Genomic DNA, 24,257 nt, shown 5'->3' with positions numbered 1-24,257 from the left:
ACCTAGAAAACAGCCAAGTACAATGGTGGCAGTGAAGAAAGAAAAGTACAAACCAGGAAGAAAAAGAAAACGAAACTGAGTAAAGACATTAGTGGGAAAGCAAATGGATGAGTTAGGCTTAGAAATTAATTCCTTTCTTTCAGTGAGATAGAGAAAACTTACAAATGATCTTGACCAGGCCCCAAGTGATAGTACAGCAAGTGCTTTAACCTGTCTCTGGCCCCTGGCTTTTTTGATTTATATTTCTCTATTGACTACTTTATTGACATTAATTACTTTATTGATATTGAGCACTTTAATTTCTGTTTATTGACCATGTGCATATCTTCTTCCATAATAGTTATATTGTCTCCCCATACCCACTTTGCCCAGTAGTATTTTAATTATTAATACCATTAACAATTATTTAGAACTACAGTTCTGCTAAAAATCCAAGCCAAACTCAACAACAATAGAATCAGAAGACCTAAACAATCTAAACTTAAATGGGCCTATTATACAAGTCTGTTATGGCAGGCCAGGGGAGAAAGGGTGGTGGTATAGGATGCACTCTGGGATCAGTGGTGAAGAGAGGTTGATACTAGTGGTGGGAATGATCCTGATTCACTGTGTATCTGAAATTCAACTATGAAGGACATTATAGGTCACAATGGCTTCAATAAAATAAAGAAGGAATACAGTGGGTACAGCAAGGAAAGCACTTGCCTTGCACACAACTGGCCCGGGTTCAATCCTCATCATCCCATATGGTCCCCCACCCCACCCCACCCCACCAAGAGCAATCTGTGAGTGCAGAGACAGGAGTTAAGCCCTGAGCACTAATGGGTGTAGCCTCTCAAAATGCACACATACACACAGCAAAGAAAATTGATGCTACACACACACACACACACACACACACACACACACACACACACAGAAAATTGATGCTACAGACCAAGATGTAACAACCTAAAGGGTGAGGCAGTTTGAGCAAAACTGAAGAACGAAGCATAGGATCCCTCCCAGAGCCTCAAAATAACTATTACACTGATGCTCTTGAGTCACCAAGAAAATTAAACCATATTCTGTGAAATCTGTTTAAGAAAGCAGAAAACATGTAACATATTGAGAAAATATTTCCAACAGAATTCAAGTTGAATTATTCTTGGTACTTATAGTAGTTGCATCTGTGTGTCTCAGAATATTCTCTCATGTCAGATCCATAGGCATACAAATGTTATATGTTTCTTTTATTAATCACCCAGAATCCCACAACCCTTGAAAACATGAAATAACATTCATTTTAAATGTTATCCCCCAAAAGAGCCGTGAATTGGAACTGACTAACAGGACCACTGCATATCTGGGTGCCAAGATACAAACCTACTGCAGCGTGAAATTGAGATAAAGCATCAGCCAGTTGTCCAGCTGCGAGTAATTTCTTGCCCAATTCAAGATGTTTCTCAACATCTGCATTTATCCCACATTCAGCACCTAAAAGCAAATAAGAAAATTAAGTTAGCTTTCTGTGAGCCAAGATGTCATTCTAAAGAGTAAACTGTTCTAAAGAGAGCTGTCTGCCATCATCATCAACTCAGATGAAAAGTCACAAATGCTAAAAAGTGGCCTAGAATAAGTTCCCAAGCAGCACTTCATGGTAGAGTCTAAGCCCAAATATACTCACCTCCTCCCCATAGGCCAAAAGAATGGAAGTAGTCTACAAAATATTTGGGACAGTGTTGTACACTGTAGTAAGAACATGCTGACCTGCATGAGTATTGTTTGGTGACACTAAAGTCACTTTGGACACTGGAGTACTAGAGTACTTACTGCATCTACAAACACTCCAGGTTTTGCAAAACAGACAGAAATGTCTAACACGGATGTTAGACAGGCAGGCATCAGATGTATGTACCTTACACAGTACCGAAGGGAGAAAATACCGAGGAAATAAAACCATTGCCATTCGCTGAAGAGGCTCTAGTTCCAGTCTAGTTCCCACAGCCCATGCTCCATGCCCTCAGCCCCTAGGTGCTTGACTGCACTCCTGGGGTACTTGTCCATTCATGAAAGCTGTAGATCAAACTCCGGAATAGGCAGCAGCCCTGTCCCAGCCAGTTCACTAAGACCCACACACAACCGCCCTTCTGCCAATAGGCCAATAGTTTCGAGCAGCCTGATCCATAAGAAACTGCAGTCACCTAAATTATAGGTCTGTGGCCAAGTCCACACTCCTACCAATCCCCTCTACTGCTATCTGCTTGCAAAAGCTTCTGAGTTCAGAGACACAGTGTAAGGTAGTGGGGGCCAGCCAAGATGGGAGGAGGTGCCACCTCACCTTCCCTCTGCTCAACCATCAACAGTTTCTTGAAGGCTTGTATCCCCAGCACTCTACAGCAGCTGCCTCCTGGCAGTCCCCAGCCTGATATCCACCCCACAGTCTAGGTCCTCCCACCACCATGCCAGGCTGGCTCTTGGGCTCTAGTCCTCAGAGTATAAGAATTCGATCATCTAAATGAAATGCAGATTTCACAGAATCATAAAACTTTCCAAGACTGAATCTGGAAGAAATGGAAAAGCTGAACAGCCCAATTACAAGCAGGGAAACTAAACCAGAAATCAAGTTTCCCCTAATGCAAGAGACAAAAGGACCAGATTATTGCACTAATGGGTTCTACAAATCTTCACAGATGACATAATAACCAGCCTTGTAAAACTACAGTATCCCCCAATATCTCTCTCTCTCTCTCTCGTTTACCATTGTTTTGATGCAAACAAATGCAAAATTCAATAATACATTGAGAATTATATACCATAACCAAAATGTATTTATCCCAACAATAAATGGGACATCACACTGATTCAACATGGACAGAATGGTGCTATATATCAACAAAATTAAAATTTTTAATTATATAGATACAGAAAGATTCAAAATAAATTTGTAACTTTTCTTTAAAAATTCAATAATGTGGGACTAGAAGAAAATTTCAATATATATTTCAATATATTCAAATGTATATATATACATATGTATGTATATATATCAACCCCATAGTCAATATTGACAATGTGAAAATCTAAGCTTTTCCTCTAAGGTCCAAAAACAATGTTGAAATCTTAGCCAGAGAAACTAGGCAAAAAAAAAAAAAAAGAAAATAAGGGCCATATAGATAGTACAAGTGATAAAGTGCTTGTCTTGTGTATGATGGCACTGTTTCAAGTCCCCTGCACTGTATACGGTCCCCTAAGCTCTTCCAGGGGTGGTTCCTAAACACAAAGCCAGGAGTAAGGCCTGAGCACAGCCCGGTGTAGTCCCAAAACAAACAAACAAAAAAAATCTATCACATTCCCAGCAATTCCACTCTTCATTTTTTACATTTCATGATATGTAAAAAGATAGATGCACTCATATGTTCCTTGCAGCTCTCTGAACAATGAATGCCAAAGATATGAAAATAACCCAAGTGCCCAATGAAATGAAAGGATAATGATACGGGGGCAAGGGAGATTGTTGTATAAATGCATATACACATACATACAATGAAATATAATTCAGCTTTAAAAAAGGATGAACTATTGTCTGTCATTTGTGACATAGATGTTACTACATTAGCAAATTTAGAAAAAAAATAATACCAGATGACCTCACCTATATTTGTAATATGAAAATAAACAAACAAAAATAAAGCAAGGGATGGGCCAGAGTTACAGCACAAGGGTAGGGCACTTGCCTTGCATGCAGACAACCCAGGAAAGACTCGGGTTTGATCCCCAGAAACCCATATGGTCCCCCAAGCCTGCCAGGAGTGATTTCTGAGTGCTGCTGGGTGTGACCCAGAAACCAAAAATAAATAAATGTAGAATAACAGCCCTGGATTAAATAAATAAAGCAAGGGATGCAGCCAGAGAACCAGTACAACGGGTAGGCATTTCCCTTGCACATGGCAGATCCATGTTCCATCACAGCATCTCATAGGTTTTCTAAGCCCACCAGGAGTGATTTCTGATTACAAAGCCAGGAGTAACCCCTGAGCACCACCACATGCAGTCCCAAAACCAACAAAATAAAGAAACAATGCAAGGGAACAGACAAAACCAAAAATGGTCCTTACAGTCTTACCATAGAACAAAATTATTGGCATAAAGAATGGAAGAGTGGACTGTGCTAAAGGGATATTGGTTCTGGAGTGACAAACATACAAAATTGTAAACCAGTGTTAACCCTTTTTTTTTTTTAAGTATCAGGCCATCCCATTAATAAAAACAAAGTACTAAGAAAATAGTGCTGGTGGTGTTGGGAGTGAGGAGAAAGTGGCATGTCCGGAGTGATGAAGCTTTCAGTGTTAAAGGAAGTAGTGGTCAAAGGTAAGAAATTAGTCGGGCCTGAGTAAGAAACTAGTATCTAGGCAAAGACTTGAACAAGTGAGAACTCCCCACATAAGGAAATGAGCTTTCCAAAAAAGTCCAGCTAATGCAAGGGCCCCAAGTAAAGGGTATGTTCCAGAAATGGCAGGATCTGAGCAAATAGAAAGAGGGCAACAATCAAAGATGAGGCTGAGCAGCAGGGATGAAGAATGCCACGGCTATTAGACTAACTATAAAGGGGTGTTAAGGGGATGTACTGAATAGACCAGACCAATCACCTCTCTGCTAAGTCCATCTTTCAGTACCTGACAGGAATAGCGTGTGTGTGTGTGTGTGTGCGCGCGCGCGCGCGCGTGAGTGCGTGCGTGCGTGTGTGTGTGTGTGTGTGTGTGTGTGTGTGTGCGTGCGTGTGTCTGTTGGAGCATTTCCTCTTTACTAAGTGCAAGCTCATACTTGGTCAGCAAAGGGCACTGCAGCTCTCACAACCCCACCATCAGTTGCTGTCCTCACTTTCTTCTGGCCAATTCTTCAATCCCCAAATGATCTTGAACTCCTGTATAGACCCAGTCTGATGGACCCAGGCAAGCAGTATTGAGAAGGTACCCAGAGACAGATACACCAAGGTGCACAGAAGACTGATTTGGTCCTGTTCTTCAATGTGGTATGTAGCTCATGACAGTGAGAAACAAGATGTTAATTACACAGAACAAGAACCAGAACCACACTTCTGACATCATTCGAGATATGTGCCTTGGAGATTCAAGTGTCTGCTGGGCTTGATGACCAATAAGACTGTGAAAATGTTGGGTCTTCTGAGAGCACTAAATCAAATACTCAGAAGAAATAACAAATGCTGTTTATTGATGTGTGCCCACATTGGCAAATGGTTTCCACAAACCATTTTAATGGGATGCAGCCTGTACATTACATACTACCAATATCTGCTCTCACACTATACTAGCACAGCTGAGCCATTTTGATCCCCAAATCAAAAATATCTGCTATCTGACCCTATACCAAAAAGGACCTGCCAATTTATAATAGAGAGCCCAATTAATACTAGAGACCAGAGTTCAATCCCCGACACCCCATATGGTTTCCTGAGCCTGTTAGGAGTAATTCACGCTCAGGAATAACTTCTGAGCATGGCCAGATATGACCTAAAAACTAAACAAATACAAGCAAAAACAAAACAAACAAAAACACAAATTAGTCCTCACCAAAACTGATCTGGCTTAAAACTAGTGCTGGGTGCCTCAGCTGCCAATCACTGGAAAACCAACCTTGAGCTCCTCATATGGCACCACAGGCAGAGCAGCATCACAAGCCTGGGGGTCAGTTGATGACATCTGGTTCTTAGCAAATTCAGATCTTTTAGAAATAAATCTGCCTGCAATGTTTCTATCAGTACTACCATCTCACAGACTGTCGTATTCACCATCATGGCCCACCACATGGTGCTGGATCCAACCAAAAGAATTCCTTTCACAGCAAGGCAAGTGAAGCAAGGTGCCTACATCCATGGAACTAACTGGTCAAACCACTAACCACATTCTCCATCATCCAGAAATACTTTTCCTCTCCGATGGAAAATGAAATGCAGTGCTAGAGATAAGAGACTTGAAAACTGTGCCAGAGACTGCAGGCTGTTCTCAATGACAGACCATGGTATGGTGTTGAGAAGCAGAAGTGGGAGTGACACCTCTCATTACTACACTAATAATGTACTTGCTGAATGTTTACTTCCATTCCCGGCAACTGAGCTCTGATGCTTAGGAGATCTTGGTCCCCTATGGGGAAATGCTTCCACAATGGGACACATTAATGGTTCCAATGAAGTGGAAAATGAGACTGTCTCTTAGTCATTTTGTGCTGCTTCTGGCAGTAAGAGATAGATAGAAAGGAGAGAGAGAGAGAGAGAGAGAGAGAGAGAGAGAGAGAGAGAGAGAGAGAGAGAGAGAGAGAGAGAGAATGAGAGAGAGAGAGAGAGAGAGAGAGAGAAATGAGAAATGTGGGTACTGATATACAATAGTAACAGAGAGCTACATATGGAGCCCACAGAATTCTCTAGGGCCTAGTCTTCAAAAAACAATTCTACAAGTTAATAAAAAAAAAGTATAGACATCAAAATGAAACTATCAGATCCTTCAGGAATGAAGGTTTTCAGGTAAAACCTTTAATGGAGATAGGACTCCATTAAAGACAGAAGTAGCTGAAGATGTATCAGGCCTGATGACCAATTACAAACATGGGTAGAGTATTTACACATGTTGGTCTGTACAGATAGTTAATTCACATGCACTCATTAATTCTCTGTTAAGTGAATTTGTCTATTAGCTAAAATTCATCTGCAATACCTAAAACTCATTTATAATCTTCAAATTTGTATAACGGTACCCTGCAGTCATTTTCAGACATGTACAAAACTGAAAAACATTTGAGTTGCTCAAAATGCACATTCCCAGCTCAAAACCCAACATGCCTTACACTTTGGCTCTTATGTTAGCAAATACATTTGCCATGCAAAAAATGTAGGTGGTAGGTTTAGAAACATGTACTATTTGGCTTTCGACTTTGCAAACTTTCAATGAAATGCTGAGGTAAAAAAACAACACGGTGTTATTGCCAATGTGAGGAGCCATTTGTGCTGCTATGGGGGCACATGACACAGAGAGCCAAAATTAAACCGCAGCTCAAATTCAATATCTCAGTCAACAATAGTATCAGTTTATGTAGCCAGTGTGAGGGATCCCGAAGAGGACAGGAAACATTTCCCATCATTCAAGAACATTCTAATGGGGGCGGCAGTTACCGAGGTTGCCCCTATAACCTAGAGATAAAGGAAAAGGTACCACCAGAACAGTCTACGAGGGAAAACAACATGCCAAATATACACCAAAAACATATTTAAATGCCCAAAGGAGAGACAATTAAGGAGGCTTTCAGGAAAGTTCCAGACCTGTGTTTCAACTTAGCTCCTTCTCCATCCTACTTCACTGGAGGTGGGACCCTTTAAAAACTTGGTTATTCTAGTTAACATGAGAAAGAATGAGATAAACCAGTAAAGGATTTGTTATGGTGGTTTGGCTACAGAATAGTAGAAACAGAATGTAAAAGAAAGTTGAAAGAAAGCGAGCACTTGGGGGCGTAAGCTACTGCCCAGGTGTAGAGAGTGAGCAAGGTGCAGTGGAGGGAGTGCCTCCAAATTGCAGCCACCAGAGACTTCCAAAGCAAGCAAAGTCCTTACTCCACCAATCACAGCAGAAAGCTCCAGAAACTCTCACTTTCCCTCGCTCTTTGACCTACTAGACAAAGCAGCTTTTTCTGCTACAGAATCCTAGTCTGCAGCTTCTATGAGACTAGAGTCCTATTACCTTGGCTGCCCACTGGGCCCCTTCATATATGGAAGGAAAGAGGAGAACGAAGAGAGGGAGCCAAGTTTACTGTAGATTGAGCTGCAGAGCCAAATTTGGAAAACAAAAGGAAGATATTGTGACTCTTTAAATATTAAATATTACCCAAATGTGGGTAATATTTGGGAGAACTTGTTCAGGTGTTCAGAGAGCTGGGAAAGGGCTATTAATTTTCCTCTTTAAAATGTGATGCCAAGTGACAGAACAGCAGTTAGGGCACATACACAACATGTACTTGACCCAGGTTCAATTCCTGGCAGCACATGAACTCCCAGGTATTGGCAGGTGCAGCTCTACAGACCATCATTCCCCAAAGCAATGCTGGCTTGGGCCCTGGAGGCTCCTAGAACAGCCAGGGTAACCTCGATACCCTCAGAATTGCCAAGGTGTCCTGGGGAACCCCCAGCACTGCAGGGTGCAAGAAGTACCGCAAGCAGAACCTCAGACCACTACATGGAACTGCTGGCCCAGTCTTCTGAGTACCACATGGGATGTTCCAAAAATAAATAGAATAATGATACTGACCCATGCCCTAGAAAATTTCACTATGAAATGCTGATGTTAAACCATATTCAGGGCTGAAGAGATACTACAGGGTTATAAGGCACATAACTTGAATCCCACTCACTCCGATTCAGTTCTCCAGCACCACATGAGGTTTCTTGAGCATGGCCAGGGGTCACTCCTGAGCACAGAGCCTGGCTTATTTCAAAAGTACCACTGAACACCCTCCACACAGAGACTTTCTTGGCGAGACTCTGCCTTCAGACTGCATCTCTCATATTATCCAGTGGCCTTTCTTACATGAACATAGGTGATGGGTTTAGAAGTAGACACTTTAGGGGACGGAGAGATAGTATGGAGGTAGGGTATTTAACTTGCATGCAGAAGAATGGTGATTCAAATCCCGGCATCCCATATGGTTCCCGATGCCCGCCAGGAGCGATTTTGAGCATAGAGTCAGGAGTAACCCCTGAGCACTGCTGGGTGTGACCCCCCCAAAAAAAAAACACATACACACACTATGAATAAATCTTTATTGTTACAGTTTTCCAATAAACAAATACCACCTCCTCTACCAAACTTTCCAGAGCTCCTTCCATCACCCAGAGAGAATTAATTCTCTTGATGTACTTCAGTCTTGAAGCTCTGAAGCTTCCACAACAGAAGCTAGACTATCTTAAGGCTTGACCGAGTTTTCTCCCCACAAAACGCCAGCCTCCTGGCTGGGATCTTCCCTCTAATGCCAGCCCCACCCTGATCCAAAGCAATTTCACATGACTGCCTAAATTCCATTTGAAATGCTTCAGATAGTCAGTAAAAAAAAAAAAAAAGACCCTCACTAAACAGCACTCTCCAAACAAGTGGAAGCAGAGATAAACAGATGGGACTATATTAAGTTGAGAAGCTTCTGCACCTCAAAGGAGATAGTACCCAGAAAACAAAAGCCACCCACTGAGTGGGAGAAATTATTCACCCAATACCCATCAGATAAAGGACTAATATCCAAAACATATAAGGTACTGACAAAACTTTACAAGAAAAAACATCTAACCCCATCAAAAAATGGGGAGAAGAAATGAACAGACACTTTGTAAAAGAAGAAATGCAAATGGCCAAAAAACACATGAAAAGATGCTCCACATCACTAATCCTCAGGTAGATGCAAATCAAAACAACTATGAGGTACCATCTCATGCCACTGAGATTGGCACACATCACAAAGAAGGAAAACAAGCAGTGCTGGCGGGGATGTGGAGAGAAAGGAACAATTTTTCACTGCTGGTGGGAATGCCGTCTAGTCCAACCTTATGAAAAGCATTATGGAGATTCCTCCAAAAACTGGAAACTGAGCTCCCATACGATCCAGCTATATCACTCCTAGGAATATACCTGAGAAACACAAAAATACAATACAAAAATCCCTTCCTCACACCTATATACATTGCAGCACTATTTACAATAGCCTGACTCTGGGAACAACCAAGATGCCCTTCAACAGATGAATGGCTAAAGAAATTGTGGTACATATACACAATGGAATACTATGCAGCCATCAGGAGAGATGAAGTCATGAAATTTTCCTATACATAGATGTACATGGAATCTATTATGCTGAGTGAAAAAAGTCAGAGGGAAAGAGATGGACACAGAATGGTCTCACTCATCTATGGGTTTTAAGAAAAATGAATGACATTTTTGCAATAATTCTCAGAGACTAAAGAAATGAGGGCTGGAAGGTGCAGTTCACGACATGAAGCTCACCACAAAGAGTGATGAGTGCTGTTAGAGAAATAACTACATTGAGAACTATCCTAACAATGTGAATGAATGAGGGAAGTAGAAAGCCTGTCTCGAGTACAGGTGTGGGTGGGGTAGAGAAGAGGGAGATTTGGGACATTGGTGGTAGGAATTGGTGAAGGGGGGTGTTCTTTACATGACTGAAATCATACAACTACAATCATATTTGTAATCACAGTGTTTAAATAAAGATAAAAATGAAAAAAATTAAGCTCTCCCGCCCCCCAAATAAAGACCCTCACTGAGGCCATGACCAAGGACCAGGGTGTACAGTGTAGCCTTCCTTACTCAATCCTCCTTCTCTTATTCACCTCTAGCATGAATTCCCTGAGCCTAGAATGTTTGCAAGCCTCATTTCTTTGCACTTGATAATCCATGGAAAGACTCGCCTCTTGCCCATCAAGCAATTTTTATTCCTCCATCAGGATTCGGACTTCAAATGCCGGTCCCTCTGTGACATTTTACCTAACTACTCCACCAGAGGATAGGAAGTGCCGTCTATACACTGCATTCCCACATTTAAAGGCTGTGAGGTAACTTTGTATTAGTACCACTTCAATACAATCAGTTTCCTCAGACTTTCATGGTGTGCCTGCCTCTCCCAACCCCAAAACTAATCAGAATGAGCTTTGAGAGGAAAAGGAATTGTCTTTTCTTCTTTTTATCATCTAATTCAGTACCTTGTACAAAGTGGCACCCAATATTTGTTAAGTCCATGCAATTTCCTCATATACAAAACTCATCAAGAAAATAGAAACTAAGATACTAAAAGTTATCAAGTCAAATGGACACTACCAGCAAAGAGTTAGACTGAAAGTGATGGGGGCAAATTATTAATAAATTGCACCTTGTTTTTGTGATGACATGACTCTATTTTGAGCCACAGACATTATTTCCCTTTGCCACATAGACTATGAGCATTATTTTCTGAGAAATAAGAACCACAGAGAATGACTCAGGGGTTGGACAACCTAGTATGCCTGGAACCCAGAGCCAGTCTTATGCCAGAAAACTTCAGGAATAAGGTCTCCTTGTATTTAGGCTAAGGCTTTTTTTTTTTTCTTTCTCTCCATTTTCCCCATATTTTGCTGGGCCTACCTATACAAACAGCAACAACTGCCACTCTCACACCGTTATCCTTTAAAAAAAAAAAAAAAAAAGCTTACTAAACTTAAAAAAAAAAAAAGAAAAGAAATATGAACCAAATATCCAGGTACTTCCTAATCTACATTAAACAATAGGTTTTTTTCCTTAGCCAAGCATCAAGCATAGGTCAGCAAAACATAGAAAGTGCTATGGAAAAAATATTGAAGGGCCCAGAGAGATAGCACAGTGGTGTTTGCCTTGCAAGCAGCCAATTCAGGACCTAAGGTGGTTGGTTCAAATCCCGGTGTCCCATATGGTCCCCCGTGCCTGCCAGGAGCTATTTCTGAGCAGACAGCCAGGAGTAACCCCTGAGCATCGCTGGGTGTGGTCCAAAAACCAAAAAAAAAAAAAAAGTATTGAAGGAAAATTTTTCACTGAAGTTTGGACTCTATCTTTTTTTGTTTGTTTGTTTTGTTTTGTTTTGGGCCACACTCAGCGGTGCTCAGGGGTTACTCCTGGCTGTCTGCTCAGAAATAGCTCCTGGCAGGCACAGGGGGACCATATGGGTCATCGGGATTCGAACCAACCACCTTAGGTCCTGGATCAGCTGCTTGCAAGGCAAACACCGCTGTGCTATCTCTCCAGGCCCTGGACTCTATCTTACGTTGGGGAGAAAACAATAGTTTACTAGGTTAGTGGAAGGGTTAACAAAGCCTAACTGTGGCCTTACTCTGGGGATGTAGCTCAATGATAGAACACATGCTTTGTTGTCTGGCACCAGAAGCAAACAAAAATAAGTTCCAAAAAGCATCATGTAGCAGGAATCACAATCATGCCCCAAAGATCCTAATTGAAAAAGGTAAGAGGCGGTGATAGAAGATGCCAAAGTTCAAGCTAAGACCAGGGGCAAACCCAGGCTGGTTATTCAGGTAAGAGCAAGTAGAGTGGAAAGATGAGTAAAACACTAAAATTGTTTTACAAAGGGAAATGAGGCAAAATAGACAAAGGAATGTCTGTGAAAGAGTCCATCTAGATCCAAAATGGGACAGGGTCTGAAGAAGTCCCAGGGCAGAAATAGTAAACAGTTTTTTGAAACTGGCTACAGAGAGCCAGGCAGGCAGGAAGTTCATTATCTTAGCAATTCTACAGGCAAGCAAAGACAGAAATAGTTTCAATAAAAATATAGTGAGTTGGAAACCTGTCTCTCTCTCCAAATCACCCTGACCTAAAATGTGAAAGTAGCATAGCCGAAGTAGAAAGAAGATCTGCATAAATATACAGGCTACCTCAGCAAAGTCTGTGTCAAATCTTGCTAGGAAAATAAAATCTATTGACATCATATTTGCTTCACTTTAGTGGGTACTGCCTGTCTTTGCTTCAATTAACTGTGAAGGTAATAATGTTATGTGATGGAATTCCTTGCTCAAGAAAAACCAACTTTGGAGGCAGATAGTATAGGAAGTAACATGCTTTCCTCTCATGCCAATGATCCTTGTTTAATCCCTGCCACCCCATAAGAAAGAAAGAGAAAGAAAGAGGAGGAAGGGAGGAAGATAAATGAAAGGAAAATTGATTTGGAAAATAAGTTTAAGAAAGTTCATACAAAAAAAAACCTTCAAATAATCAATACCACACATCCATTTAAAAATCTTTACTGCACATCTGCTTTGTCAGCACCTTTTAGGTAGAGATAAAAAAAAATTCCATAGGGTTTCTATTCTGATATATAGTGAGAACAAATAGGAAAAGTAAACAAGTTAATGCAGAGAGCATTAACTTTTACGAGGAAAATATAAGTAGAGGGAAAGTGTGACCAGAAGGCCAGAGTGCTTTGTATGTAATGTATCAGGCAGGACTCTGTAAAACATGAATAGTCATTTGAAGCCCAGTAGAAGACCTTTCCAGGCCATGGAAACAGCAAGAATAAAGATCCTTCATCAGAAATGTGCTAGTTTCAAGAAACAATAGCAACTATGAAGGGGGAACTCGGTAGAGGGGAAAATTAAGATGGAAAGAGGCATAAATAAATAAGCTTTGCAGTTATGAAAAGTGGTATGCTAAAGAGGAAAAAACATATGAGGAAAGAGAAAACATTAAGCACTCTTAAGTCTGTCTGTCCAGAGAATCAGAAGTACAGTTCAGTGGCTAAAGGGAAGCATGAAGCCCAGAACAACTGAATGTGGGAACTGCAGACTATATTGGAGTGCTCAGCATTAATGTTCCAGCAAGGTGAAAGAAAGCTTGACACAAGAGACAAAATATTCTAGACAAGGGAGAAGAAATGGGACCCAAGACAAAAGTACAGGGACTGGCTTTTGCCCAGAATAGAGACCTCATTCATTTTAATATAAGAGAATAATATAAGAGAAGCAGCAGTGTGGACACAGATGCAAGCAGACGACAGGGTTGAGGTACAGAATAAAGAAGATGCCCTGGCCTGATTTTCACTTTCCCCATTACATACAAGGTCTAACAGAATGTGGTAAGGGAAGAGACAGGGAGGTTAAGTTGGGAAGGTAAAAAAGATTAGAAGCTCTGAATGTCAAAAACAGACATACTCTGAATTAGAGGAATTTCAGCAGCATTGCTCATACATCTGAGACTGAGCTAAAAACTTAAAATGGGAGAGATAGGCAAGGTTGTATTCATACTTTACCCACATTCAGTACAAACACACTGGTCAAGTTAAATCAAAATTGAATCAAGTCAAGAAAATTTAAAAAAAAAAAAATGAGTGCTTTAGTATATATATTATACCAAAGACCATGACAGTCACAGATGGCTTGAGACACTACCTAACCATTCAATGAGTTTCCCAAATTCCAGAACTCTAAAGAATACAAACTCATCAGATTAGCTTTTATTTTCATTTTTGGGATTTCGGGGAGAACTCACCCTGCTGTGCTCAAGGGTTAACTCCCTGGCTGGACTCAGGGTCACTCCTGGTGATGTTTATATTACCAGAAATCAAATCTAGGCCATCCCACATGTAAAGCAAGTAAATTTTTAGCCCACTTGGCTATGTCTCTGGCCCCTTTTAACTTTTAAAAAGTACTTTTTTAGCGACCTGGGAGATATTTTACAGGGGATAAAATGTTTTTGTTTTGGACATTTTGTTTGGTTGGTTGGTTTGAAGGCCACAAAAGGCAATGTTCAGGGCTTACTCTTGGCTCTGTGCTCCTCTGTGCTCAGGGATCACTCCTAGGATGCTCAAGGGACCATATGGTTGCCAGGATCAAAATAGGCTCAGCTTCATGCAAGGCAAGCACCCAACCCACTGCACTATTTATTGGGCCCCAAGTTAAGATGTTTGCCAGGAGTGATCTCTAAGCAAAAAAAAACAGGAATAAGCCCTGGACACAGCAGTGTACAGCTGCACAGAGCTTGGTTTTTAGGATTATTTCTGGCTTTTTGCTCAAGGGTCACTCTGGTGGTGCTCAGGAACCCAATGAGATGCTGAGGATCAAACCCAGGTTGGTCCTGTGCAAAGTAAACATCCTACATTCTATACCAATCTCCAGTTTTCAAAGGCCTTCTTGAAAGGCCGTGTTTCAGATTCATTAACTTTTCTATCTCTGGGTTTAAATTAATTGAAAATCTTGGGGAGAGGAATTTAGAAAGACATTTTCTCAATTAGAAAAAACTGAACCAACCAAGGTGATTATTGGTGACACTCCGTAGTAAATAACAATTTCCTGGACATCCACTCTTCTAACACCCATTCTCTCTTTTTTTTTTTTTTCTTTTCCTCTCCCTACATCTCAGGCTCAGCAGGTGCTCAAGACTGTACATCTTTTGTTTTTGTTTTTTGGGTCACACCTGGCAGTGCTCAGGGGTTACTCCTGGCTCTACGCTCAGAAATCGTCCCTGGCAGGCCCGGGGGACCATATGGGATACCGGGATTCGAACCACCATCCTCCTGCATGCAAGGCAAATGCTTTACTTCTATGTTCTCTCTCCGGCCCCAAGACTGTACATCTTAATGCCTCTGGCAGCACTTGAAGGTTAGGGAGTCCTGACAATTAACTTACTTGGGAAAAATGGGATCTAAAGTTTCCTGATTTAAGGCAGAGGACTTATCTTTCTTATCTTTACATCTCCATCACCAAATGAAATGTCTGGTACACAAGAAAACACCTACCTTGACGTCTCAAAATAATTTAGTAAACCAGAGATAATCCAAGTGCCTAAGACCATTTTTAAGAAAGCAAAATTTCAGGTTGCACCCAAATGTACTAAATCAAAAACTCTGGGTCTGCTGCAAGCATGCCTCCAAGTGAGTCTGATACACAAACAAACCTGACAATCACTGCATTCAGCTCGCTAAGAAATAACCTCCTGCCCCCTTATTGCTTGTAGCAAACAAGCAAAAAATGTTTTCTTTTCCCAGCAGCCACTCCTAACAATTGCTTGGGCCTGCAAGAGGCTATTGACCACTAACTGCCTCCAGCCTGTTCCCATAAGGTGAACTTTATAGTCAAATAACAAGTATACCTCATAGCAGTTAGCGCTAACAATCATGTGGTCTTACCTAGTTCATTCAAATGAGTTATTTCATCTGTAAGGGAGGTCTAATATGACATACATCCGTGGGTTTCAGAAAGATACCCACAAAGACCCTGGTTCAAGACAGGCCTCAATGAACATAGGATCCTTTTTTGGCTTTCTTCCTGCCACTCTGTACAGACACTTCCTACAGAAGACTGGCCTGATCTGCCCATGAGAAGTGCCATCAATGTTCCTACACAAGATAGGAGAGTTTTCTTGCACAGGACTTTGCTTAGGGCTCTAAGGAAAGTTTTCTTTCGATGGTGGGGGAATGAACCGTGGGTGGTGAAAACTGTTAAAATACTCCTACGGGGGGAGTGGAGCAATAGTACAGTATGTAGGGCATTTGCTTTGCACACCCCTGACCCAATTTGATCGCTATCATCCCATATGGTTCCCCAAGCCCTGTCAGAAATCCTGAATAAAGAACTAGGAATAACTCCAGCGTATTGCTGTGTGTGGACCAAAAACAGAGTCCTACAGAATGACACACAGAACAGCACTTACACAGCGGCAGTCTGCAAGCCAGTAGAAAAAGCCTTTCAGAAAAAAGTAACTTAAGGGGCCGGGCGGTGGCGCTAAAGGTAAGGTGCCTGCCTTGCCTGCGCTGGCCTTGGACGGACCGAGGTTCGATCCCCCGGTGTCCCATATGGTCCCCCAAGCCAGGAGCAACTTCTGAGCACATAGCCAGGAGTAACCCCTGAGCGTTACCGGGTGTCGCCCAAAAACCAAAAAAAAAAAAAAAAAAAAGTAACTTAAAAAACAAAAACAAGGGGGCCAGAGTGAGAGTACACAGTGGGTAGGGAGTTTGCACAAGGCAAGTTCAATCCCCAGCACCTATTCAGTTCCCTAAATCAGCCAAGAGTAATTCTTTATTTTATAATTATCTTTATTTAAATACCGTGATTACAAATATGATTATAGTTGTATGATTACAGTCATGTAAAGAACACCCCCCTTCACCAGTGCAACATTCCCACCACCAATTTCCCAGATCTCCCTCCTCCCCACCCCACCCACACCTGTATTCGACACAGGCTTTCTACTTCCCTCATTCATTCACATTGTTATGATAGTTTTCAGTGTAGTCATCGTTCCAACTGCACTCATCACTCTATGTGATGAGCTTCCTGTCATGAGCTGCTCCTACCAGCCCTCATCTCCCTTGTCTCTGCGATACTGTTAAAAATGTCTTTCATTTTTCTTGAGTGTGGAGCAAGGATTAGCCCCTGACCACCAAGGAGAGTGGCTCCAAACAAGACAAGGAACATTGTCAACTTTCACTTGTGTGGCCAGCTGAATCATGAGTGCAAAACTGAAGGGGAGGGAATGTGAGGTTAGTATCAGGAAACACTGAATTCCTGGCCACTATGGGCAGGGCCCAGACACTCAAATTACAAGAACAGGCTCAGAGCTGAATTCTTCCTTCCAGTGTCATCACACCATGTGATACAATTTGGATTAAAAAAATAAAATAAATAAATATATAAATACAAAAGAGGCTAGAGAGATAGTATAGTGAGTAAGGCACTTGCCTTGCACCCAGGATCCTTTCTGGTTCCTCAGCACCACCAGAAGAGATTCCTAAGCAGAATCAGGCATAATCTCTGAACATCGCTGGATATGACCCCAAACAAACAAACAAACAAACAAAAATACGCAAGAGTCTAAGAGATACTTCAAGTAGCAGAATGAGAGACCCTGAGTTCAATACCCAGCATACCTACTGACTCCACTATGAACCACTATCGACCTCCAGGGACCTCCTGGCCTCCAGGAGAACACTCATCATTCCCTTTAACCATCTATATAGCAGGAAGTAACCCAGAGTATTGGGTTACCCCCCCCCCACACACACACACACACACACTGCACAGTTGGGGGTGATGCCTATGAAAACAGACACAGCTGGCTGCAAGGGAGCTCCATTCTTCCCTCTGCCATATCCAAAGTGAGCCAAATGCTATCAGGTATCATTGCTCTGACTTGAGCCCAAATACTTTTTTTTAATAAAAAAACTCCCGCCTCCCTCTGAATCGAATATGAAAAAAAATAATAATAATAAAATGCTTGATTTGATTTCACCTCCTAAGACTCCGGGACCTTCTCTGGGGTGCGTTAAGACGAGATGTGCACCCTGCCCGACGAGAGATTCTAAGACAGGAGCAGCAACTTGTGGGTGCAGAGGGAGAGGGCAGGGGGGGTGGAAAGTAGGGGCGCTGAAGCCACAGCTCCCCCAACTCCAGCTGGCGCGTGCAAAAAAAGCCAACATCGGGGTACTGGGGTGCCAAAGCGAGCGATGCTGCCGGTTTCTAGTTTTTGCTTGCTTTAGTTTTTGCTTGCTTGCTTAAGGAATTTACTCCGCACCCCTCGCACTCGGGGAAAGGGCGCTGAGTGCCCACGCGGCCACAAGTTGCAAAAGCCACGCACACAGACACACAATCACACACACACACACACACACACAACATACGTGTAGCTTCCCGAGTGCCAGGCGCTTGCATGCCAAACACGGATCCCCCGGGAACAAGCCAACTTCTGGCCTTGCAGGGAGCACGCGGGGCAGCGCTGCTCGCTTTGCAACACTCCCGGGGGTCCCCCCAAAGCCCGAGCGGAGCTGTCCTGGGCCTCCCTCGCAGCCTCCACCCACCCCCCAAATCCCCCCAGCCCGGTCGCCCCGACGGCCTGCCTCCTCCCAAAACTGACAGCCAGGAGTGTCCCGGGACACCCACAAAGTCGCAGCCCGGGTCCCCGCGCCTCGCTGCAAAGCCCCTCCGGATCGGACCGGCCCGGCCCAGACTGGACCGGCCCAAGCCGGAACCCGGCGGCGGCCCCCGCCCTGGGGCGCATTCAGGCCGCGTCGGCGAGTCCCGGGGCGCCGATCCCAGCGCCCCCAAGCAAGCAAGCAAGCAAGCAAGGCGGGGGGAAGCGATGTGGCGCCGGATTCCTTCCGCGCTCACCCTCGTACTGCAGGTCCACGAGCACCAGCAGGAAGGGGAACACCGAGCCCAGCCGGCTGGTCACCGAGCCGGGAGCCACCATGGCCGAGGGCGCGGGCGCGGGCGCGGCTGCGGCTCCACCTGACTCGGACGCCCCTCGCCGCCTGGCGCCGTGGACTCCACCTCAGGCCTCGCAGAGCTGGCGCCCCGCGGAGGAAAGGCAGCGGCGGGTGGGCGTGGTCATGACAAGCCACGCCCCCGGCGCCGCTGCCCGGCCAATCCGCGTCTTCCGAGCCGCTCGGCCACTGGGCGAGCCGGGATCGTGGTGGGCGCTGATTGGCTGCCCCGGCGGGAAGCCCCGCCCCTCCTCTGATAGGGTAACGTGGAAGCACGAGACGAGGCTGCGTCCGTCCGGCCTGGCGTGGAGCTGTCAGCGAGCGCAGGCAGGCAGCGAAACCGCCGCGACCGCGGCGCGGGGAGGCCGCCGAGGTGGGCGCATGCGCAAGGCGGCCCGCGCGCGTGCGTGTGCGCATGCGTGCGCGCCAGTGTTGGGAGGTTGTGGTGGAAGCTGGAGGATTGCCTGTCCTGTCCCGTCCAGGAGGAAAGAGGAGAAGGGGGAAAGTCTGAGGGGTGCGTGAAAGCGCCTGAAGTGGAGGCCTCACGAATCTACTCCAAGCCCCGCAGCCTTTGTGAGGAAGGGACCGCTGAAGGGCCTGCTGAGAAAAAGACCTGAATGACTTCTGGTGCATTCCTGAGACCCGCCTGGATGCTTGGAGACATCCCCACACCCTTCTCTGGTGTCGGTTCTAAAGCGAATTCTAAGAACTTCTAGAAGATTCTGTGAAGATTCTGTATTTGCTGGAGCTACAGTTGTATAAATGTCTGTGAGGTTCAGGAGGTGGACACAGCTCCCTTCTGAAACCTTTCTGTGGAAAATGTTTTCTTTTTTTAATTGTTTTCTTATTTAAAGAAAATGCATCTCATCCTTGACATAACTGGACCAAATACATTTGTTTCAAGATCACAGAAAGTGAAGTTATTGAGAAGACTAGAAAGAGAAACTAAAAATAATGGAAGAGAAGAAAAAAGAAAGAAGAGAAAGCTCAGTTTCTAGGGTTTTTGTGGAAAGTGTTGTATCTTCAATAGTCATTAATAAAATAGCAAAAAAAAAAAAAAAAGATTCTGTGAAAGAAACGAGGACAGACACCTCAGAAAGCAGCCACTGTGACTAGTCAGAAAGATGAACAGGGATCTGCCCTGCTCTGCTCTGAGTCTCTGGAGAAGAGACTTTGGAATGGGGCAAATTGCACCACACAGAATCCGCCAAGTGTCCACGGCCCCCCGCAGGCCTTGCCAGCTCAATGCCAAGTTCACACTCCACACCACAGATGGTCTCCTCATCCCAGCGAAGCCCCACCATGGGCAGGACCCTGCAAGCAAAGATGTTGGCCACCAAATGAGCCTGAGGAAGAAGACGCCTAGGGTACTTGTCTTGCCTTGCAATGCAGGTCAAGGTTCCATCCCTGGCACCTCATATGACACCCCCCCTTCCCAGGATCCCATCAGGAGTGACCACTTTTGCAGACAGCCAAGAGTTAGCCCTGAGCTCAGCAGGTAGTGCCTATAAAACAAAACAAAAAAATGGTAGGAGGCCATCGTTCATGGCCAGACTTAAGTAGCCTGTGATTTGGGTGTGATGGCGACATGAATGAAGTACTGTTAAGTACTACCTTATTGCTTTTGTTCCTGTTGTTTTCGTCACCATGGTTCTACTTCACACGTCAGAAGAACTGGATTCTAAATACCACTGAAAATAGTCATTTCTATTTTTTTTTTATTTAAGCACCATGATTACAAACGTGATTAAAGTTGGGTTTCAGTCACAAACAGAACACCCCCCCCCTTCACCAGTGCAACATTCTCACCCCCAATGCCCCCTTCCTTCCCATCCCCTGCCTGTATTCAAGATAGGCATTCTACTACAGTTATTTTAAGTTCAGTAAGCTTTTTTTTTTCTTAAAGGATAAGTGTTAAAAAAAAAATACAGTAGTAAAGGTGTGAAAGTGGCAATCGCCATCGTTTGCATAGGCCCAGCAAAATATGGGGAAAACGGGAAAAAAATGGTGGCCTGATTACAAGAAGGCCTCACCCCAGAAGTTTATTGGCATAAGACAGACTCTGGACTCCAGGCATACCAATCTGTCCAACCCCTAAGTCATTCTCCATGGTCCCAGTGAAACTTTTTCGCACTTTAGCTGTTGTTGGTGTCAGGTTCCTGTATTTAAAGATTCTGGATTCTGTGCATTTCCTTCATCGAAATCAAGCTGATGTGGATCATCCTCTAGTTTCACCTCACCATTACATGTGGAGAGACCTGCCCTGCAAGCAGGTTGTTGCTAAGTCATCTGGGTGTTGAGAGCACTCTTTGGAGTAAATCAATGTCAGAGCAGTGGTAGGGTCTTTCCTGGTAGAGGTTTGCATCCTGGTAATGTTATAGACAATTGTGGTTGTTTACATAGATGGTATCCATTGTTTGGGGGTATATGGGCAATGTCCATTCTTCTGAGGCCTAAGCCAAATCATTATGCCAATGTTCAGGGTATGAGGCCTAACTGCATTACAAAATTTGTTTTCCTATCTCTATTAGATAAGAATTTGTTGCATATGTAATATTTTCCCATTTTAATGTGCCTATGCAAAAGAGAAACAATGCCACAAGGTATTGTTGGTGCATCTGGGGGCCGGGGTAGCAAGTTCATCATTCCCCATAACTTGGTTCTAACATGAATTCTATACAGAGAAACTCTTCTACCAGCATTGCTTATTGAATAGATCTCAAAGGGGAAAAAGCAAACAAACAAACAAAAAAACCAGTGGGCAAAATTGTCACTATATAAGAGGATATTCAAAAAGAGTTATAGATGTTAAGGGAATATTTCTAAGATATACAAAGGAGGTACACATATACCTTTTATGTTTTAGAAATAGTCACAGTGGGGAGGGTGTTGTTTCCGGGACACCACTTTGGTCTGTGATTTGGCCATCTGTAGTCTGTAAACAGCTTCCAGCACTCCCGTATCAGGAAACGTCTTTGAGTGGGGTGTCTCGGAAACTGATTATGGTAGCAAGCGCAGGTACCCAGTGAAGGGAGTTGGAGGATAGGAGTTCGTAGATAATAAAGTTGATAGGAAGAGAGTATTGATTTCTTCTCAGGCTGAGAGTCTATTTTTTTAATTTTGGGAGCTGACTGGCATATAGCTTGAGAGAGGAAATTAATCTGCTTCATAAGGAGCGAAGACCTGAGGGTGAAAATGGTTACATGTGGGGTAATAGACAGTAGGGTTGAGAGTAAAGAACTAGAAATGAGCCTGTAGGTGGTGAGCCAGTGGGGGAAGGGAATAATACAACATAGATATTCTGTATATTGTAAACATAGATGAACACCTATGATATCCTATTTATACTGTATAACACAAAGTAGAATATACTATATGATATCCTATAAATCTATATGAAAAATTTTTTTTTGGTTTTTGGGTCACACCCAGCAGCGCTCAGGGTTTACTCCTGGCTCCATGCTCAGAAATCGCCCCTGGCAGGCTCGGGGGACCATGTGGGATGCCGGGATCCAAACCACTGTCCTTATGCATGAAAGGCAAATGCCTTACCTCCATGCTATCTCTCCAGCCCCAAATCTATATAAATTTTATGCGTGGGGGCTACCACGTGGTTTGAGAATGGGGATTAGTAGGAAGGGATGTTCGCCAGTCCCCTCCCCCAATACACACTTCTGGTGTAGGGTAGGGGATGGGGGGGCCTAGGGTCCCCTTAAAACTGCTCACCGAGACCCACCTGGGTAACCCTGGGGTCTGAGAGGAAGGAGAGAGAAGACTGTGGGGGACAGCCAGAGGCTGCATCTTCCCCTAAGCTTGGCCAAAAGCCTACAGTATGAAACCATGCCGTCCCCATGTTGCCTGCTGAAGCTTCTGAATCCCAGAGAGGAATTTAGATCCTTAATTATTCTGGAAGCTGGAAGCTCAACAGTTTTCTCCCCACACACATAGAATGGGGAAGGCCTGGGTCCACCCTCAAAGTGCTTGCCGGGACCCACCTGGCTGGCACCCCTTGCAGGCAGCGGGGGTAACCCTGGGGTCTGGGAGGAAGGAAAAAAGGGCTGTGGGGGGGGGGTCAGCCAGAGGCCACATCTTCCCCTAAGCTTGGCCATAAAGCCTACAGCATGGAACCATGCTATCCCTATGTTGCCTGCTGAAGTTTCTGGATCCGAGAGAGGAGTTTAGATCCTTAATTATGCTGGAATCTGGAAGTTTAACAGTTCCCTCTCCCCTCCCAGCAGGATAGGGGAGGCCTGGGTCCACCCTCAAAATGCTTGCTGGAACCCACCTGGCTGGCACCCCATACAGGCGGCCTGAGGTAACCCTGGGGTCCAGGAGGAAGGAGAGAGAAGGCTGTGGGGGGTATCCAGAGGCTGCATCTTCCCCTAAGCTTGGCCAAAAAGCCTACAGCATGGAACCATGCCTTCCCTGTGTTGCCTGCTACAGTTTCCTAAAAATAGTTATTTGTTGAAGTCAATTTCAATAAGGACATCAAATGGGAAAATGTCTGGCCTCCATTCCTCATGCAGAGGAAAGAAGTATTCCCATTAAGAAACAAAACTCCCAAGTCCCTGACATGTGCTGGTGGAAAGTAGTAGAAGAAAATGCAGAATCAGAAGATTCTGATTCAAGAAATCTTAATAATCCACAGCAGGTGTTTTCTAAGTTTTTTCCATAAGTGGATATGTCCCCTCTAGCTTCAAAGATTTGTTTTTAGGTCTCAATAAGTGTATAAAGCCTCTTGTCAACTATAGAGTGTTGTTACTTATCCTCTTAACAAGAGCAGATTCATGAATTCTCAGTTGGAAGCCACTGAGAATATTGCTCATTTACTTTTGCCCCCACTGACATCACAATGTGATGATAACAATGGCGAGCTAAATGGCAGATGACTGTATTGTCAACAAGTAGGGAAGACATCATCCCAGTGAAGTACTGCAGCCAACAATGCAGACAGTGAGAAAAGTTTGTAAACAAAAGAATCTAGACCATGAATCATCGCCAGAAATCATCACCATTGCCTGTAATTCAGGTGTGAAGGCAAAACCAAAGCTTAAGTTCTAAGCTTAAAAATTTAGAAGGGTTTTATGAAATATTCAACGTTGTTTATGACATCACCTGGAAGCAAGCCTCTACCAGGGAAGACCCTACTGTTGCTCTGACATTGATTTACCCAAAAGAGTCTTCCCTTAACACTGAGAAGATTTAAACAACAACAACGACTTGCGTACTAGACAGGGCTTTCTGCATTGCTTGTTAATTGTGAGCTGAAATTAGATGCCGCTCCGCACCATTCTGACTTCAATGTGGGATGTACAGATTCCAGGACCTTTAACGCAGAGGCGTGAGATTAACAACAGAGATTGTGAAGGATATAACTGTCTGGGTACTGCAGACAATGACCGGGATTGGACAAACTGGTTTGCCTGGAGCCTAGAAATGGTCTTCTGTCAGGAAACTTCAGGGGTAGAGTCTCCTTGTACTTAGGCCAAAGTTTTTCTTTCCAT

At 43.8% G+C, this 24,257-nt stretch overlaps 1 protein-coding gene across 1 annotated transcript in view; it reads right to left on the bottom strand.

Annotated features, from left to right (window-relative positions):
* The window catches only part of DNAJC3 (DnaJ heat shock protein family (Hsp40) member C3), a 38,764-nt gene extending 19,972 nt beyond the window's left edge, over nucleotides 1-18,792 (bottom strand). The window contains exons 1-2 of the mRNA XM_049778705.1: nucleotides 18,659-18,792; nucleotides 1,366-1,476 (exon numbers count right to left, since the gene is read on the bottom strand). Of these exons, the coding sequence (XP_049634662.1) occupies nucleotides 1,366-1,476; nucleotides 18,659-18,740 (193 nt within the window). The 5' untranslated portion in view covers nucleotides 18,741-18,792. The remainder of the gene's footprint in view (nucleotides 1-1,365; nucleotides 1,477-18,658) is intronic.
* Nucleotides 18,793-24,257: the final 5,465 nt, after the last annotated feature.

The sequence above is a fragment of the Suncus etruscus genome, chromosome 8 (assembly GCF_024139225.1).
Source record: "Suncus etruscus isolate mSunEtr1 chromosome 8, mSunEtr1.pri.cur, whole genome shotgun sequence".
NCBI lineage: Eukaryota > Metazoa > Chordata > Mammalia > Eulipotyphla > Soricidae > Suncus > Suncus etruscus.
Note: the sequence above shows the minus strand (reverse complement) of the source record. Positions and strands in the feature narration are given on the sequence as shown.